Genomic DNA, 15,000 nt, shown 5'->3' with positions numbered 1-15,000 from the left:
CAGGAGCTGGAATGCGTTAAACTATGGCAATTATTAAATGAACAGATGAAATGAATAAATAAATAAAAACGTACGTCAAAAACGATTAAAAAAAACACACTTATGAACTCACAAAGAAACAAACACAAAAACAAACGATAAACAAACACTACTTTTTTAACCCCAAACCTGAAAAAAAACACACAAAACACTTACACAACCACCACCACCACCAACCCAACCAAACTCACAACAACAATTACTACCATTATCAACCCAAATTTACGTAAACAAGCCACACTTACACTTAAATACTTATTGACGAAAGCCACCACATCAGCGGAGCCGTCGGTCATCACAGCATCCAGAGCCGCCTTATCTAGTACGCAGGAGAACGCACCATCTTCGAAGTCCATTGCAGAGAGGTCCATTTTCACCCACTGCATGCTGGGACAGTCGGCTTTGTGCTTCTCCTTCATCTGCCTAATCACCACCTCACTGTTGTCGATGTTTGTTAAGTTCCTGTGGGTGTTACGAGGGTGTTTATCTCTCTCTCTCTCTCTGTCTCTCTCTCTTTATCTATTTATCTGTCTTTGATATTTTCTCTAGTTCAATATTAAACAGGAAATTAAACTAACTCTCTCTCTCTCTCTCTCTCTCTATCATTAATATTTTCTCTAGTTCAATATTAAACAGGAAATTAAACTAACTCTCTCTCTCTCTCTATCATTAATATTTTCTCTAGTTCAATATTAAACAGGAAATTAAGCTAACCTCTCTCTCTCTCTCTCTCTCTCTCTCTCTCTCTCTCTCTCTCTCTCTCTCTCTCTCTCTCTCTCTCACCTGTATCCAACCTTATATAAATCACCACTGAGGATCGAATTGCCACAGCCAGCCACCAGAACCTCATCATTAGGTCGTATATATTTATGTAACAGCCCACACAGTTCTGTATATTCCCCATACCTGTAATCAGAAATACAGACAGTCAGGTATACAGTGGTACAAGCGATATATGGTTAAAAATATGGGTGGTTTTGGCTGATGGGTCTTATAAAAGGGGTCTGTGTATGGGAAGGAAGGGTTATGGTTAAATATACCCATAATGCAATCGGGTGTGGTTTTTATGCATATACAAGCAGAATATATGTTAGTTATAAAGGTACTACTACTACTACTACTACTACTACTACTACTACTACTTTTGCTGTTTACCATTCAAAGGCCTTCTCTCCACGTCGGGTGAAGAAAGTGTTCCAATAATGTTTTGAGCTAAATTCCTGGTATGTTTTAGGTAAAAGACTCATTTTTGTTGTTTATTTTCTTCTTCCTCTTCTTCTTGTGTTTATTATCGTTGCTGCTTCTTGTTATTGTTCTATTTCTCTATTCGCTTTGTCTGTCGTAGTTTCCCTATTCTTGTTCATTTATTTATTTTTTTTCTTCTTTCTCCTCTTCTCGTTCTTCTATCTATCACAGTTTCTTTATCTTCTTCTATTCCTTATTCTTGTTCTTCTTCTATTGATCACTGTCTCCTCCTGTTTTATTCCTTATTTCCTTCTTTCGTTTGATTTCCGTAATTTTCTGTCTGCCACCTCGTCCTCTTCCTCTTTATTTTCTTTCACTTCCTCTTCATTACCTCTTCTCCCTTACCCACTCATTATCAATCCTTCCTCCACTTATCTCTTCACTCAAACACTTCTAATTATTCTTCTTATTACTACTTTTATCACAATTCCTCTCTCCTCCCTCTTCCACGTGTTGTTTGTTTTGATTCGAGTCAGCTGGTACTTCCTCTTCTTCTTCTTGCACTTCAACTTATTATCTTCCTTTTCTCCACTTATCTCTTCACTAAATCACTCCTAATTATTTTCCATTACTTTTTTTATTACTATTTCTCTCTCCTTTCCTTCATATGACTTTTTGATCCTCAGTTCATCAAAATTCGAGCCAAGATCAAGAACAAGATCGTTGGTTAACTGCTGGCCGAGGTGGGGAGACCCTTAAGCAGACCTTATTCGTGACCCTACCATGCTGACCCGGCTGGCCCGCGCTTTGACCTCCCCCTCTGTGAGTACTGGGGGGGGTGGAGGAATAAGGGAGGGGTGGAGAGGGAGAGGAGGGAGGGATGAGAGACAAGGGAGAGAGAATGAGGAACGGGGGAGAGACGGCGACTTATTATTCGTATTTTCTCTTCTATTCTTTCGTATTAACGTTTAAATATACAAAAAAAACGTAAATTTAAGATGTCGAAGAAGTGTTGGAGTCCTTAAAGGGGGGTTAGGTAAGTTAGGTAATGCTGTTTACGTCTAAGGGAATGGGGGAGAGGGAGGCAGGCAGGGGGGGGTCACAAGACAAGCAAAACTATCATAAATATTTACTTTCATGAAAAAAAATGTTTGTAATTTAAGGTAACGGGGTGGTATTAATTTTTTTTCATTATCCGGTGTTAATTGTGTTGAAATGTTTCAGGTTAGGGAGGGAGTAAGAGGCGTACACAGAACCGCCCCTGCTGCCAGTGACGCCCTCTTTGTGGTAAGACTACTACTACTACTATTATTAATACTACTGCTACTACTTCTACTACTACTGTTAATCATGTTTTTTCATCTACTACTACTACTACTACTACTACTACTACTACTACTACTACTACTACTACTACTACTACTACTACAACAATGTATATTCGTATATGTCTGTCTGTCTGTCTTTTAGTAAATGTGTGTATATGTAAATGAGGTGAATATTGATCTATCTGTCTGTCTGTATGTATGTATGTATGTGTGTTTGTCTGTATATGAATTATTTAAATATCTCCAGCCTGTTTATCTATTTCATGATAATTACTGTATTTATTTATTTATTCCCCTTCCCCAAAAATTATCAATCTCACTTTATCTCACAATATTTAGTGTATTTTCTCCTTCTTCCCTCAATGATCACTGTCTCTCATAATAATTAGTACATTTCTCTCTATCTCTCCTTCACAGCACCGGGACACAGCACAGAATAACCCAGACACACCGTTTGAGTTCACAGCAGAAAACAAGAAGGTGAGATTGTCGTGAAATAATGAGAAATATATTATCTGGTGACCTCCTCTGTGTGTGTGGCCAGGCTGTCACTATTCTTGGGCTTTTAATCTTCTTCTTCTTCTTCTTCTTCTTCTTCTTCCTCTTCCTTGACAAACTTTCTCTTCTTTTCTTCCTCCTCCTCTTCCTTGACAAACTTTCTCTTCTTTTCTTCCTCCTCGTCTTCCTTGATAAACTTTCTCTTCCTTTTCTTCCTCCTCGTCTTCCTTGACAAACTTCTCTTCCTTTTCTTCCTCCTCGTCTTCCTTGACAAACTTCTCTTCCTTTTCTTCCTCCTCCTCCACCTTCTTCTCCTCCTCCTCCTCCTTCTTCTTCCTCCTTGACGAACTTCCTCTTCTTCCACCTTCCTTGACAAACTTTCTCTTCCTTTTCTTCCTCCTCCTCCACCTTCTCCTCCTCCTCCTTCTTCTTCTTCCTCCTTGACAAACTTCCTCTTCTTCCTCCTTCCTTGACAAAACTTTCTCTTCCTTTTCTTCCTCCTCCTCCACCTTCTTCTCCTCCTCCTCCTTCTTCTTCCTCCTTGACGAACTTCTTCTTCCTCCTTCCTTGACGAACTTCCCTTCCTCCTTCACCACCACCACAACAACCAACAGCAAACCATCTCTCTCTCTCTCTCTCTCCCTCTCTCTCTCTCTCCCTCTCTCAAACCAAACGTAACCCGCACTCCCTCTCCCCCCAGCGAGCCGAGGCCATCATGTCCATTTACCCAGATGGCCACAAGAAGGCCGCAGTGATCCCGCTACTCGACCTGGCTCAGCGGCAGGTCGGAAACTGGCTTCCCATCACAGCCATGCATACTGTAGCGAAGATGCTCGATATGCCAAGAATGAGAGTCTATGAAGTGGCCACGTTCTACACGATGTATATGAGGTGAGGGGCTTGTGTGGGGGGGTGGGGGTGGGGGGTGGGGGGGTGTGGGGGGGTAGGGGGTACAGGTCCAGGTTAAAGGGGAGACTAAAGAAAACAGGAGATAGAGAGATGATTTGTAGTCTAGACACAGATAGAGAGAGAGAGAGAGAGAGAGAGAGAGATTAGACACAGGGAAGAGAAGGAAATGAGATAAATTGGTAGATAGAGAGAGAGAGAGAGAGGAAGCAAAGAAAGGTGAAGAGAGAGAGAGAGAGAGAGAGAGACTCCTCCTCCTCCTCCTCCTCCTCCTCATCCTCTATCTTCATCATCTCTCCTCCTTCTTCATTCCCTTCTCTCCTCCTCACACCTCCTCTCTCTCCCCCACAGGAACCCAGTTGGCAAATACCACGTTCAGGTCTGCACCACCACCCCCTGCTGGCTGAGAGGTTCGGACCAAGTGATGGCCATGATCAAAGACAAGTTGGGCCTTACTCCTGGCCACACAACCCCGGACGGCCTGTTTACCCTGTCGGAAGTGGAGTGCCTGGGTGCCTGTGTCAACGCCCCCATGATGCAAATTAACGACGATTATTATGTACGTTTGTGTGTGTGTGTGTGTGTGTTAGTCCCCTTGATGTAGATAAATGATGATTACTGTTTGTGTGTGTGTTTGTGTGGGTTTTGTTTGTGTGTGTGTGTGTGTGTGTGTGTTCTACAAGTCCTCCCATTTCATACTGTCAGCCCAGTTCACCCATTAACACCATTTATTCACGAACACCAAATTTCTCATTAAATACCCACATTCCATCCTCCTCCTCTTCCTCTCCACCTCTCTCTCATCCCCTCTCCTTCCTCTCATCTCTCCCCATTCACCCACCCCTTCCCTTCACCACAGGAGGACCTAGGAGACTCGGACGTGTCAGAAATTTTAGACTCCCTAGCTGCCGGAAGGACCCCCAAGGCCGGCCCAAGGAGTGGAAGGTTTGCTGCCGAGCCTGCTGGTGGCCTGACTACCCTCACTGGCCCCCCTCCTGGCCCTGGCTTTAGGGTAAGTGAAGGGGGGGTGGGGGTGACGGAAGAAGGGGAGAACTAAATGGTAGAAAATGGTATTGAAATGAATATACACAAATTATATAAGGATTATGAATCATATTGCAATTTTATCACTGACACCACCTCTTGTTTCCCCACAGGTGCGTGATGACCTCTAAATGACCCAGCCTGACCCCACTCACGAGGTCAGGTCAAGAAGGCAGTGACTCGAGATGGCACCAGTGTATATACAGCAGAAAACGGCGACCTGACCTCTCCTAGTGCCGTTTTCTATGGTTTCTGTGGCTTAGTGGGAAGAAAATGTAATCTTGTTGTAATTTTGTGGATTAAATGCAGTTGTAATTATTATTATTATTATTGTTTTTTTATTTCCTTGTTTGTAATTGTTTATTTTCCTTTAATTTTGTTTTTATTTATTATTTATTGATATTCTGTTTCATTATTTTTTTTATTCTGCTTTATCTATTTCTTCATTTCCTAATTTTCCTTATTTTATCATTATTTATTTATTTATTTATTTTATCCTCATTTCTTTTCTTCATTTCTCGTATTTTCATCCTTATTTTCACCCATCCCCTATTTTTTCCTTCATTCCTCCTAAATTAATAACGAAGGTAACATTAATAACAAACACAAACAATTTAACACTTTAATTTATTTACTCACGCACACACAAACGCATACACTCAGACAGTACACCTTTGCAATCTTGGTTTATAATTGTTAAGTCTCCCCTTCCAGTACACCTTTGCAATCTTGGTTTATAATAATTATTGTTAAGTCTCCCCTCCCAGTACACCTTTGCAATCTTGGTTTATAATTGTTAAGTCTCCCCTTTCAGTACACCTTTGCAATCTTGGTTTATAATTGTTAAGTCTCCCCTTCCAGTACACCTTTGCAATCTTGGCATGTTTTCCATTTTCTACAAACAATATATTTATTCTGTACATCTTTACAATTATAAATAAGATGAAAAAAAAATGAATAATGATAATATGTTTTTAAGTATAATATGGTAGAGTAAATAATAATAATAATAATAATAGTAAATAATAATAATAATAATAATAATTTCACTAAGCTTATACTTCTTTTTAATTATAAGTAAGACGTAACAAAAAAAAAAAAGTTGAATAATGATAGAAATAATAATACAATACATCTTTCTAATTATTAATACTACATTAGACCAAATAAATAAATAAATAAATAAATAATAATAATAATAATAATAATAATAATAATAATAATAATTCACATTTTGGTTAATATCTATGTAATTTCAAAGTACAGGAGGTCATTTATACTGCTAAGGTTATACAGATACACTCCCTTGTCACGTATACAATGATATTATTCTGTCCATACAACGCCCAACCTCATTTATACGTAAAATTAGAAATGAAATAAAAAAAATTAAACTTAATATCACGGGAAAATAATAAAATAAAAAATAAATAAATAAAATGAGAAAAAAAACATTATCGACAAAAAAAATAGTGATAGAAAAATAAACAGTTGATGAATTAGACTATTAAGTAAAATATCAGTTAAATGAAAAACTAAATAATAAATAAATAAATATATACATCTTTCGTTAATTGGCTGAGCCCCGTTTTCTATACGCGCGAAATGAATAAATTAATAAGCGAAATAGAAATAAATAAATGGATTTCTTAAGGTTTACTAAGGCAGGAATGTTGTTATTCAGGTTTTCAAATTTGACAATAACAAAGAAGTAAATTTTCCTTCATTAAAAAAATAAATAAATAAATAAACAAATAAATAAATAAATAAATAAATAAATAATAATAAAACCTGCGTAATTGATCTCTTTAACTCTAATAATAAAAAAAAGGAAAATAACTTCAATATTCAGAGTTCAATAAGAGATACTGGAAAAAAATGTTGACTTATTCTTCTATAAACTTATTTAGGTAATAACAAACACTGTACCGGTAATAATTCCATTTCTTTCACGCCAAAAGTAGCGAAGTTTACAATTATTTCTCTTACTTTCATAAAAATAAATAAAATAAGAATAGTAAAAAAACATGGCGAATTTTCTTAACTATCGTGACATATAAATAAATAAATAAATAAATAAATAAAAAAGCTGATTCTTTTAGTCTTCATAATTATTTCTCAAGTTTCATATAAAAAAAATAAATAAAAAAAACGAAAGGACAAAAATAAATAAATAAATAGATAAATAAACACTAATTCTTTTAATCTTCATAATTATTTCTCATCTTTCACATACGCCGAACGTACGCGGTTAATTAAATGAACAAAAAAATAAATAAATAAATAAAATATTAAAAAAATACATGAAAATTTGCGCCGATACCAATTAAATTAAATGAAAAAAATAAATAAATAAAAAAATAAATAAAATAGAAATTAATCACAAAAAAATGACTTAGTTTATTAATGAATGACAATGAAATACAAAATGACTTAGAAGATAAACAAGAAAGGTGCATAGCATAAACACTACAATAGATATTAGAAAAAAAAAAAACGACAATAGATAAACAGATAACAGGGAACTTAAAGGAACAACAGGCTATAAAGATGGATGCTGATAAATAAATGTTGCTGGAAGTTAATATATCGTAAATGAATAATGACTGGATGCAAATTTATACAATATACAGGAACTTAATATAAAATGATGCCTATATTCAAAACTTTCATACCTCATTCTTAAAAAAAACAACAGAGAAACGGTTTTAAGTGCTTCTAATGAGCAAATTAAAGCGACTTTTACGTTTATACTCCAAAATATGGCTTTTCTTGTCCCTGTAGAGTTTAAAATGAGTGTTTTGTTGAAAGTTACTGGCTAAATCAACACTTTTCATGCCTCACTCGTAAAAAAAACAAGAGGAACGATTTTTAGTGCTTCTAATAGCTAAACTAAAGCAAATTCTACGTTTATGCCCCAAAATATGGCTTTTCGTGTCCCTGTAGAGTTTAAAATGAGTGTTTTGTTAAAGTTACAGGCTAAATCAATACTTTTCATGCCTCACTCATAAAAAAAAAACAAGAGGAACGATTTTAAATGCTTCTAATAGCTAAACTAAAGCAAATTCTACGTTTATGCCCCAAAATATGGCTTTTCTTGTCCCTGTAGAGTTTAAAATGAGTGTTTTGTTGAAAGTTACTGACTAAATCAATACTTTTCATGCCTCACTCATAAAAAAAAACAAGAGGAACGATTTTAAATGCTTCTAATAGCTAAACTAAAGCAAATTCTACGTTTATGCCCCAAAATATGGCTTTTCTTGTCCCTGTAGAGTTTAAAATGAGTGTTTTGTTAAAAGTTACTGGCTTAATCAACACTTTTCATGCCTCATTCGTAAAAAAAAAACAAGAGGAACGATTTTAAATGTTTCTAATAGCTAAACTAAAGCAAATTCTACGTTTATGCCCCAAAATATGGCTTTTCTTGTCCCTGTAGAGTTTAAAATGAGTGTTTTGTTAAAGTTACAGGCTAAATCAACACTTTTCATGCCTCACTCGTAAAAAATAACAGAGAAACGGTTTTTGGTGCTTCTAATAATTAAACTAAAGCAAATTCTACGTTTATGCCCCAAAATATGGCTTTTCTTGCCCCTGTAGAGTTTAAAATGAGTGTTTTGTTGAAAGTTACTGTCTAAATCAATACTTTTCATCCCTCATTCATAAAAAACAACAGAGAAACGGTTTTAAATGCTTCTAATAGCTAAACTAAAGCAAATTCTACGTTTATGCCCCAAAATATGGCTTTTCGTGTCCCTGTAGAGTTTAAAATGAGTGTTTTGTTGAAAGATACTGACTAAATCAATACTTTTCATGCCTCACTCGTAAAAAAAAACAAGAGGAACGATTTTAAATGCTTCTAATAGCTAAACTAAAGCAAATTCTACGTTTATGCCCCAAAATATGGCTTTTCGTGTCCCTGTAGAGTTTAAAATGAGTGTTTTGTTGAAAGTTACTGGCTAAATCAACACTTTTCATGCCTCACTCATCAGAAGCAACGTAAAAATCAACGCTGAATTATTTTAACAACTAAACAACAATGGATTCTATGTTTAAGCCTCAAAAATATGGCTTCTTGCTGTATGGCTGGTGACATGAGGATAAACAGAAGATTGTTATGAAATTTCACCGAGTTAAAACAAATATTCTTTCATTCTCTTATACAATACGTGCCTAAAATCTTCTAGTTTAAAAAATATAAGTGATTTGAAAACGAAAAAGTGTTGGAAGCTAGATGAAAATAGAATAAAACTTGAATTTGTAAGTTTATGAATGCCGGCATAGATAAATGAAATAAAAGCTATGTATAGAAAGTTTGGGAATGTTTGCTTAGAGAAATTTTTCGTTCGCTAAACATTACTTGCCGAAATAGAAACCGCTAAAAAAAAGTATTCGATTTGTCATAGTAAATAAAAAAAATATATATACTTAAATTTCATCATAACAAGAGCTTAGGAATGTTGATGTATACTTAAAGAATGTGCTTAAAAGAATGTATATAAATAAATGAATGAATAAATAAATGAATAAATAAATAAAAGGCTTGAAATGACACATATAAATGAAAATAAATATAAAAATTAAGGAAATAAAATTGTTAATGTATTTATGAGACAAAAAAAAGAAAAATTAAGAAAAAAATTAAAGAAAAAACGAAAATAAATAAATTGAAATACATAAATTTAGGTAAAAAATAAAATAAATAAAAATAAATAAAAATCAGAAAAAAATAAGAAAAATTAAGAAAATCAAGAAAACAAGGAAAATAAAGAAAAATATCAACAAAAATAGCAAAAAAAAAAGAAAAAAAGAAAACAAGAAAGACAACACAACACCGGGGAATAATGACACACACACACACACACACACACACACACACACACACACACACACACACACACACACACACACGACTGTGGTAAAGAAAAACGAAGTACGGTTGAAATTTACGTATAAATTATGTTTTTTTCTCATTTTTTGTTATTTATGGAAAGAAAATGAAAGAAAACGGGAAAAAATATATGGCACATTAAGTACAAGCAATCAGGAATAATAATAATAATAATAATAATAATAATAATAATAATAATAATAAGAAGAAGAAGAAGAAGAAGAAGAAGAAGAAGAAGAAGAAGAAGAAGAAGAAGAAGAAGAAGAAGAAGAAGAAGAAGAAGAAGAAGAAGAAGAAGTCAGGAATAATAATAATAATAAGAAGAAGAAGAAGAAGGAGAGGAAGAAGAAGAACAAGAAGAACAAGAAGAATAAGAACAAGAAGAACAAGAACAAGAAGATGATGATGATGATGAAGAAGAAGACACAAGATTAAAAGAGAAACAAGATTAGCACAAAATAAAATCGTAATTAGCATAAAATAAGATTAGCGTAAGATTTGTAAAGTTAGCACAAACCACGAAGCAGATTAGCAAGATATGGCTAAAGTAAGCGCAAAATATCACATAGCGGAAGAATATTTTATAAGAACCAACGACTCAGCCCAAAATATCCTGAAACACATGAACAAAGATGAAAAATAATAAGAAAAATATAAATAAATAAGGAAAAAGGGAAAATTAATTGAAAAAAAACAGGAAGGTAGCACAAAATAGCACAAAATATATCATAACACAAACATGATAAAAAAATAAAAATAAATAACAGAAATAAATAAGGAAAAAGAGAAAAATTAATAGAAAAACAGGAAGATAGCACAAAATAGCACAAAATTAGCACAAAATACCCCATTAAACAAACACAATGAAAAAATATATATAAAATACAAATAATAATAAGGAAAAGGAAAAAAAATAATAGAAAAATAGCAGGAAGTTAGCACAAGATTAAGAGAAACAATGTTAGCATAATTAGCACTAAATATCCCAAAACACAAACACGATAAAAAATAAATAAACAAATAAATAGATAAATAAGAATAATAATAATAAATAATAATAATAATAATAACAAGAAATTACCGCAAGATTAAAAGAAGCAAAGTTAGCACAAAATCGCCCATAATTACCGCTAAATATTTTGGTACCACTCTAGTTGAATAAAATTAAAAGTTATCTAAATACACCACTTGGCAACATTAAATAAGGAGTGAGCATGTATATAAATAAACAAGATTAAAAGATATGACTGATAATAATAATAACAATAATAATAATAGTAGTAGTAGTAGTAGTAGTAAAATTTCCTAGCCATACATTGAAGAAAAAAATAAATAAAAGAATGAAAAGAAAGACAAAAATAACTTCAATAATAATAAATAATAAATATAATAACAAAATAATTATACCTTTTTTTCAAAGATATTAAAGAATTAAAAATTTTTGCATTCTTTTAAAATATAAAGAAGAATTTGTACTCTCTCTCTCTCTCTCTCTCTCTCACTAGTATTACCATTACTAATACTATCATCATTATTGCAATTAATACTATCTCTTAAGCACACAAACACACATACACACACACACACCTGCACTACACCTGGAGGATAAGCCCAGCAGCAGATATGTTGTCCCCGCCACCAGCCGTGTGCCTGACAGATGTGCAAACCAACACTGGCGCAATGCAAACCTGTTGAGCGAGAGCGAGAGAGAGAGAGAGAGAGAGAGAGAGATAATAAGTGAAAGATTATTTATTTAACCTTATTTAATCGATCTTTTTCATTACCTCCACCTCCTCTACCTCCTCCACCTCCTCCACCCACCTCAACAGTGCCACCCTCCTCAGACCAGCAGGCAACGGGTCTCTTGTTGTCGAACATCACCCTGCCAGCCCCAGCTTCCTCCGATAGGGTGAATCCATCATCCATTAACATTTTGGCTTTCTCTAGGCTTATCTGTGAACGAGAGAGGGAGAGAGGGAGAGGGAGAGAATGAGAAGGATTTTAAGGGTGTTTTTTAAGGTTCTAGTGGCAGGTTAACAAGATTTCTGCATTTTATAATAAGTGATAAAGGTTTTCAAGGGTGTTTTTAAGGTTCTAGTGACAGATTAACAAGATTTCTGCATTTTATAATAAGTGACATAGGTTTTCAAGGGTGTTTTTAAGGTTCTAGTGACAGATTAACAAGATTTCTACATTATTAACAGGAGAAGCAATAAATGTTACAGGTTTTCAAGGGTGTTTTTAAGGTTCTAGTGGCAGATTAACAAGATTTCTACATTATTAACAGCAGAACCAATAAGTAACACAGGTTTTCAAGGGTGTTTTTAAGGTTCTAGTTGCAGATTAACTGGAAAAACCCTTGAAAACCCAATTAATCATCTTTGTGGCCTTGAAAAACCATCATTCTGAGAGATTTTTATACGAAAGCATGTCTAAATACCACACACACACACACACACACACACACACACACACACACACACACACACACACACACACACACACACACACCTTCTAGATTTAACTTACCTTTAGGATTAATGTCAAGTATTTCCCCAACCCCAATGTACATTTTCAGTTTGTTGACTACCTAAAGAATAAACCGTTTATTATCATTATTATTATTATTTATTATTACACGCACTCACCTCAGCGTTCCCACACACATGTCTGTTAGCAGTGAGCGCAGCCTTGGTAGCAGCAGCGAGAGTGTTGGTCCATTTGCTTCCTTTGCGCACCATAATAGCTTGAAATGCGAGGGTGTGGAGGTGCAGTCGGGAAAGGTGACGTCGCCCAGTACTGTTGTCGCTGCTGCCTGTACCGCTCAGGTGTCTGTGTGGGGGGTTAGGTTAGGTTAGGTTAGGTTAGGTCTATTTAGGTTAGGTTAGGTTAGGTCTAGGTTAGGTTAGGTTAGGTTAGGTTAGGTTAGGTTAGGTTACGTTACGTTAGGTTAGGTTAGGTTACGTTAGGTCTAGTTAGGTTAGGTTAGGTTACGTTAGGTTAGGTTAGGTTACGTTAGGTTAGGTTACGTTAGGTTAGGTTAGGTTAGGTTAGGTTAGGTTACGTTAGGTCTAGGTTAGGTTAGGTTAGGTTAGGTTAGGTTCGGTTAGGTCTAGTTAGGTTAGGTTAGGTTAGGTTAGGTTAGGTTACGTTAGGTTAGGTTACGTTAGGTTACGTTAGGTCTAGTTAGGTTAGGTTAGGTTAGATTTGGTTAGGTCTAGTTAGGTTAGGTTAGGTTTTTTCAAATTAACAAGATATCTGCATTATTAACAGGAGAAACAATAAGAAATGTGGGTTTTTAAGTGTGTTTTTATGGTTCTAATGGCAGATTAACAAGATTTCTGCATTATTAACAGGAGAAAATAAGTGATCTGGTTTTTAAGGGTGTTTTTAAGGTCCTGGTGGCAGATTAACAACATTTCTACATTATTAACAGGAGAAACACTTTTGAGAACCACATTAATCATCTGTGGCTTTGAAAAACACCACAACACACACACACAAACACACCCACACACACACACACCTGAATACATAACGCATCTGATCAAGAACCACAGCGACGCGAGGGTTGTAGTCCGACACGAGGGTGATGTTACCATATCGCAGCATGTTGTACAGATTAGGTAGCTCCTGTGAGAGAGAGAGAGAGAGAGAGAGAGAGAGAGAGAGAGAGAGAGAGAGAGAGAGAGAGAGAGAGAGAGAGAGAGAGAGAGAGAGAGAGAGAGAGAGAGAGAGAGAGAGAGAGAGAGAGAGAGAGAGAGAGAGAGAGAGAGAGAGAGAGAGAGAGAGAGAGAGAGAGAGAGAATTATGTTATTATTAATGGATAAATAGACAATTTTTTCTCTCATATCTCTGTGTGTGTGTGTGTGTGTGTGTGTGTGTGTGTGTGTGTGTGTGTGTGTGTGTGTGTGTGTGTGTGTGTGTGTGTGTGTGTGTGTGTGTGTGTGTGTGTGTGTGTGTGCGTGTGTGTGTGTGATGCATAACTTACAAGCAAACAAGGGCACAAGGGTTGGTGTAGGAAGCTCATAGGCCTACACATAGCAGCCCCTGTACAAAATATGCCTACCTACTTATGCCTATCATCTCCTACTACTACTACTACTACTACTACTACTACTACTACTACTACTACTACTTACTAACAGGAAAAACACCCTTGAAACCCCAGCTAGTCACCTCTACAGCTCTCGGAAGCAGTTGTAGTGAACGAGAGGATTATAAAGAGTGTTTTCAAGGCTCTAGTGACAGATTAACAACATTTCTACCCTACCAACAGGAAAAACACCCTTGAAACCCCAGCTAGTCACCTCTACAGCTCTCGGAAGCAGTTGTAGTGAACGAGAGGATTATAAAGAGTGTTTTCAAGGCTCTAGTGACAGATTAACAACATTTCTACCCTACCAACAGGAAAAACACCCTTGAAATTCCAGCTAGTCATCTGTACAGCTCTTGGAAGCAGTTGTAGTGAACGAGAGGGTTTTCAAGAGTGTTTTCAAGGCTCTAGTGACAGATTAACAACATTTCTACCCTACCAACAGGAGAAACACCCTTGAAATCCCAGCTAGTCACCTCTACAGCTCTCGGAAGCAGTTGTAGTGAACGAGAGGATTATAAAGAGTGTTTTCAAGGCTCTAGTGACAGATTAACAACATTTCTACCCTACCAACAGGAGAAACACCCTTGAAATCCCAGCTAGTCACCTCTACAGCTCTCGGAAGCAGTTGTAGTGAACGAGAGGATTATCAAGAGTGTTTTCAAGGCTCTAGTGACAGATTAACAACATTTCTACCCTACCAACAGGAGAAACACCCTTGAAATCCCAGCTAGTCACCTGTACAGCCTTCGCAAACAGCCGTAATCAGAACACGAACCAAATTTAAGACTTTTTTCATGGTTCTAGTAATAGCATACATGTTTATCTATTTACCTGTTGATCTCTACGTTCCTCACCTGTTCATTCAAGCCGAGGGAGTCAGAATATGGCAAAACATTCCCCACCAATCCGTGCAGCAGGGCCTCTTCTGTAAACGACGCCATTTCGAAGTGTATTAGGGCATTCGGTGAAAGAGACGCTAACTGTTTGCTAAGAGCGCCCAGTCTTTCCTCTCG

General features: G+C 35.8%; 3 protein-coding genes across 3 annotated transcripts in view; 1 reads left to right on the top strand and 2 right to left on the bottom strand.

Annotated features, from left to right (window-relative positions):
• Window positions 1–1,755, bottom strand: part of LOC135095763 (eEF1A lysine and N-terminal methyltransferase-like) — a 7,003-nt gene extending 5,248 nt beyond the window's left edge. Inside the window, 3 exon segments of the mRNA XM_063996850.1 lie at window positions 285–501; window positions 823–945; window positions 1,195–1,755. Of these exon segments, the coding sequence (XP_063852920.1) occupies window positions 285–501; window positions 823–945; window positions 1,195–1,286 (432 nt within the window). The 5' untranslated portion in view covers window positions 1,287–1,755.
• Window positions 1,756–1,891: 136 nt separating this feature from the next.
• On the top strand, window positions 1,892–5,327 carry LOC135095765 (NADH dehydrogenase [ubiquinone] flavoprotein 2, mitochondrial-like). The gene is made up of 7 exons (XM_063996851.1): window positions 1,892–2,046; window positions 2,449–2,511; window positions 2,970–3,032; window positions 3,751–3,941; window positions 4,308–4,515; window positions 4,816–4,968; window positions 5,114–5,327. Exons 1-7 carry the CDS (start codon window positions 2,008–2,010, stop codon window positions 5,129–5,131), a joined length of 735 nt encoding a protein of 244 aa, XP_063852921.1. The 5' UTR covers window positions 1,892–2,007; the 3' UTR covers window positions 5,132–5,327.
• A 281-nt stretch (window positions 5,328–5,608) lies between these two features.
• LOC135095712 (ADP-dependent glucokinase-like) overlaps window positions 5,609–15,000 on the bottom strand; it is an 18,886-nt gene continuing 9,494 nt past the window's right edge. The window contains 5 exon segments of the mRNA XM_063996724.1: window positions 5,609–11,576; window positions 11,710–11,841; window positions 12,537–12,720; window positions 13,415–13,521; window positions 14,842–15,000. The exon segment at window positions 14,842–15,000 is cut by the window's right edge and continues 5 nt beyond it. Coding sequence (XP_063852794.1) covers window positions 11,481–11,576; window positions 11,710–11,841; window positions 12,537–12,720; window positions 13,415–13,521; window positions 14,842–15,000 — 678 coding nt within the window. The 3' untranslated portion in view covers window positions 5,609–11,480.

The sequence above is a fragment of the Scylla paramamosain genome, unplaced genomic scaffold, assembly GCF_035594125.1.
Source record: "Scylla paramamosain isolate STU-SP2022 unplaced genomic scaffold, ASM3559412v1 Contig1, whole genome shotgun sequence".
NCBI lineage: Eukaryota > Metazoa > Arthropoda > Malacostraca > Decapoda > Portunidae > Scylla > Scylla paramamosain.
This window is presented reverse-complemented; position numbering and strand designations above follow the sequence as displayed.

What these genes read in the sequence shown, in the direction of transcription:
- LOC135095765 (XM_063996851.1), top strand. Translation starts at nt 2,008, where the DNA reads ATGCTGACCCGGCTGGCCCGCGCTTTGACCTCCCCCTCT. An exon ending in GCGCTTTGACCTCCCCCTCT is followed by an intron (nt 2,047 to 2,448) that starts GTGAGTACTGGG and finishes GAAATGTTTCAG; the next exon opens with GTTAGGGAGGGAGTAAGAGG. An exon ending in TCACAGCAGAAAACAAGAAG is followed by an intron (nt 3,033 to 3,750) that starts GTGAGATTGTCG and finishes CTCTCCCCCCAG; the next exon opens with CGAGCCGAGGCCATCATGTC.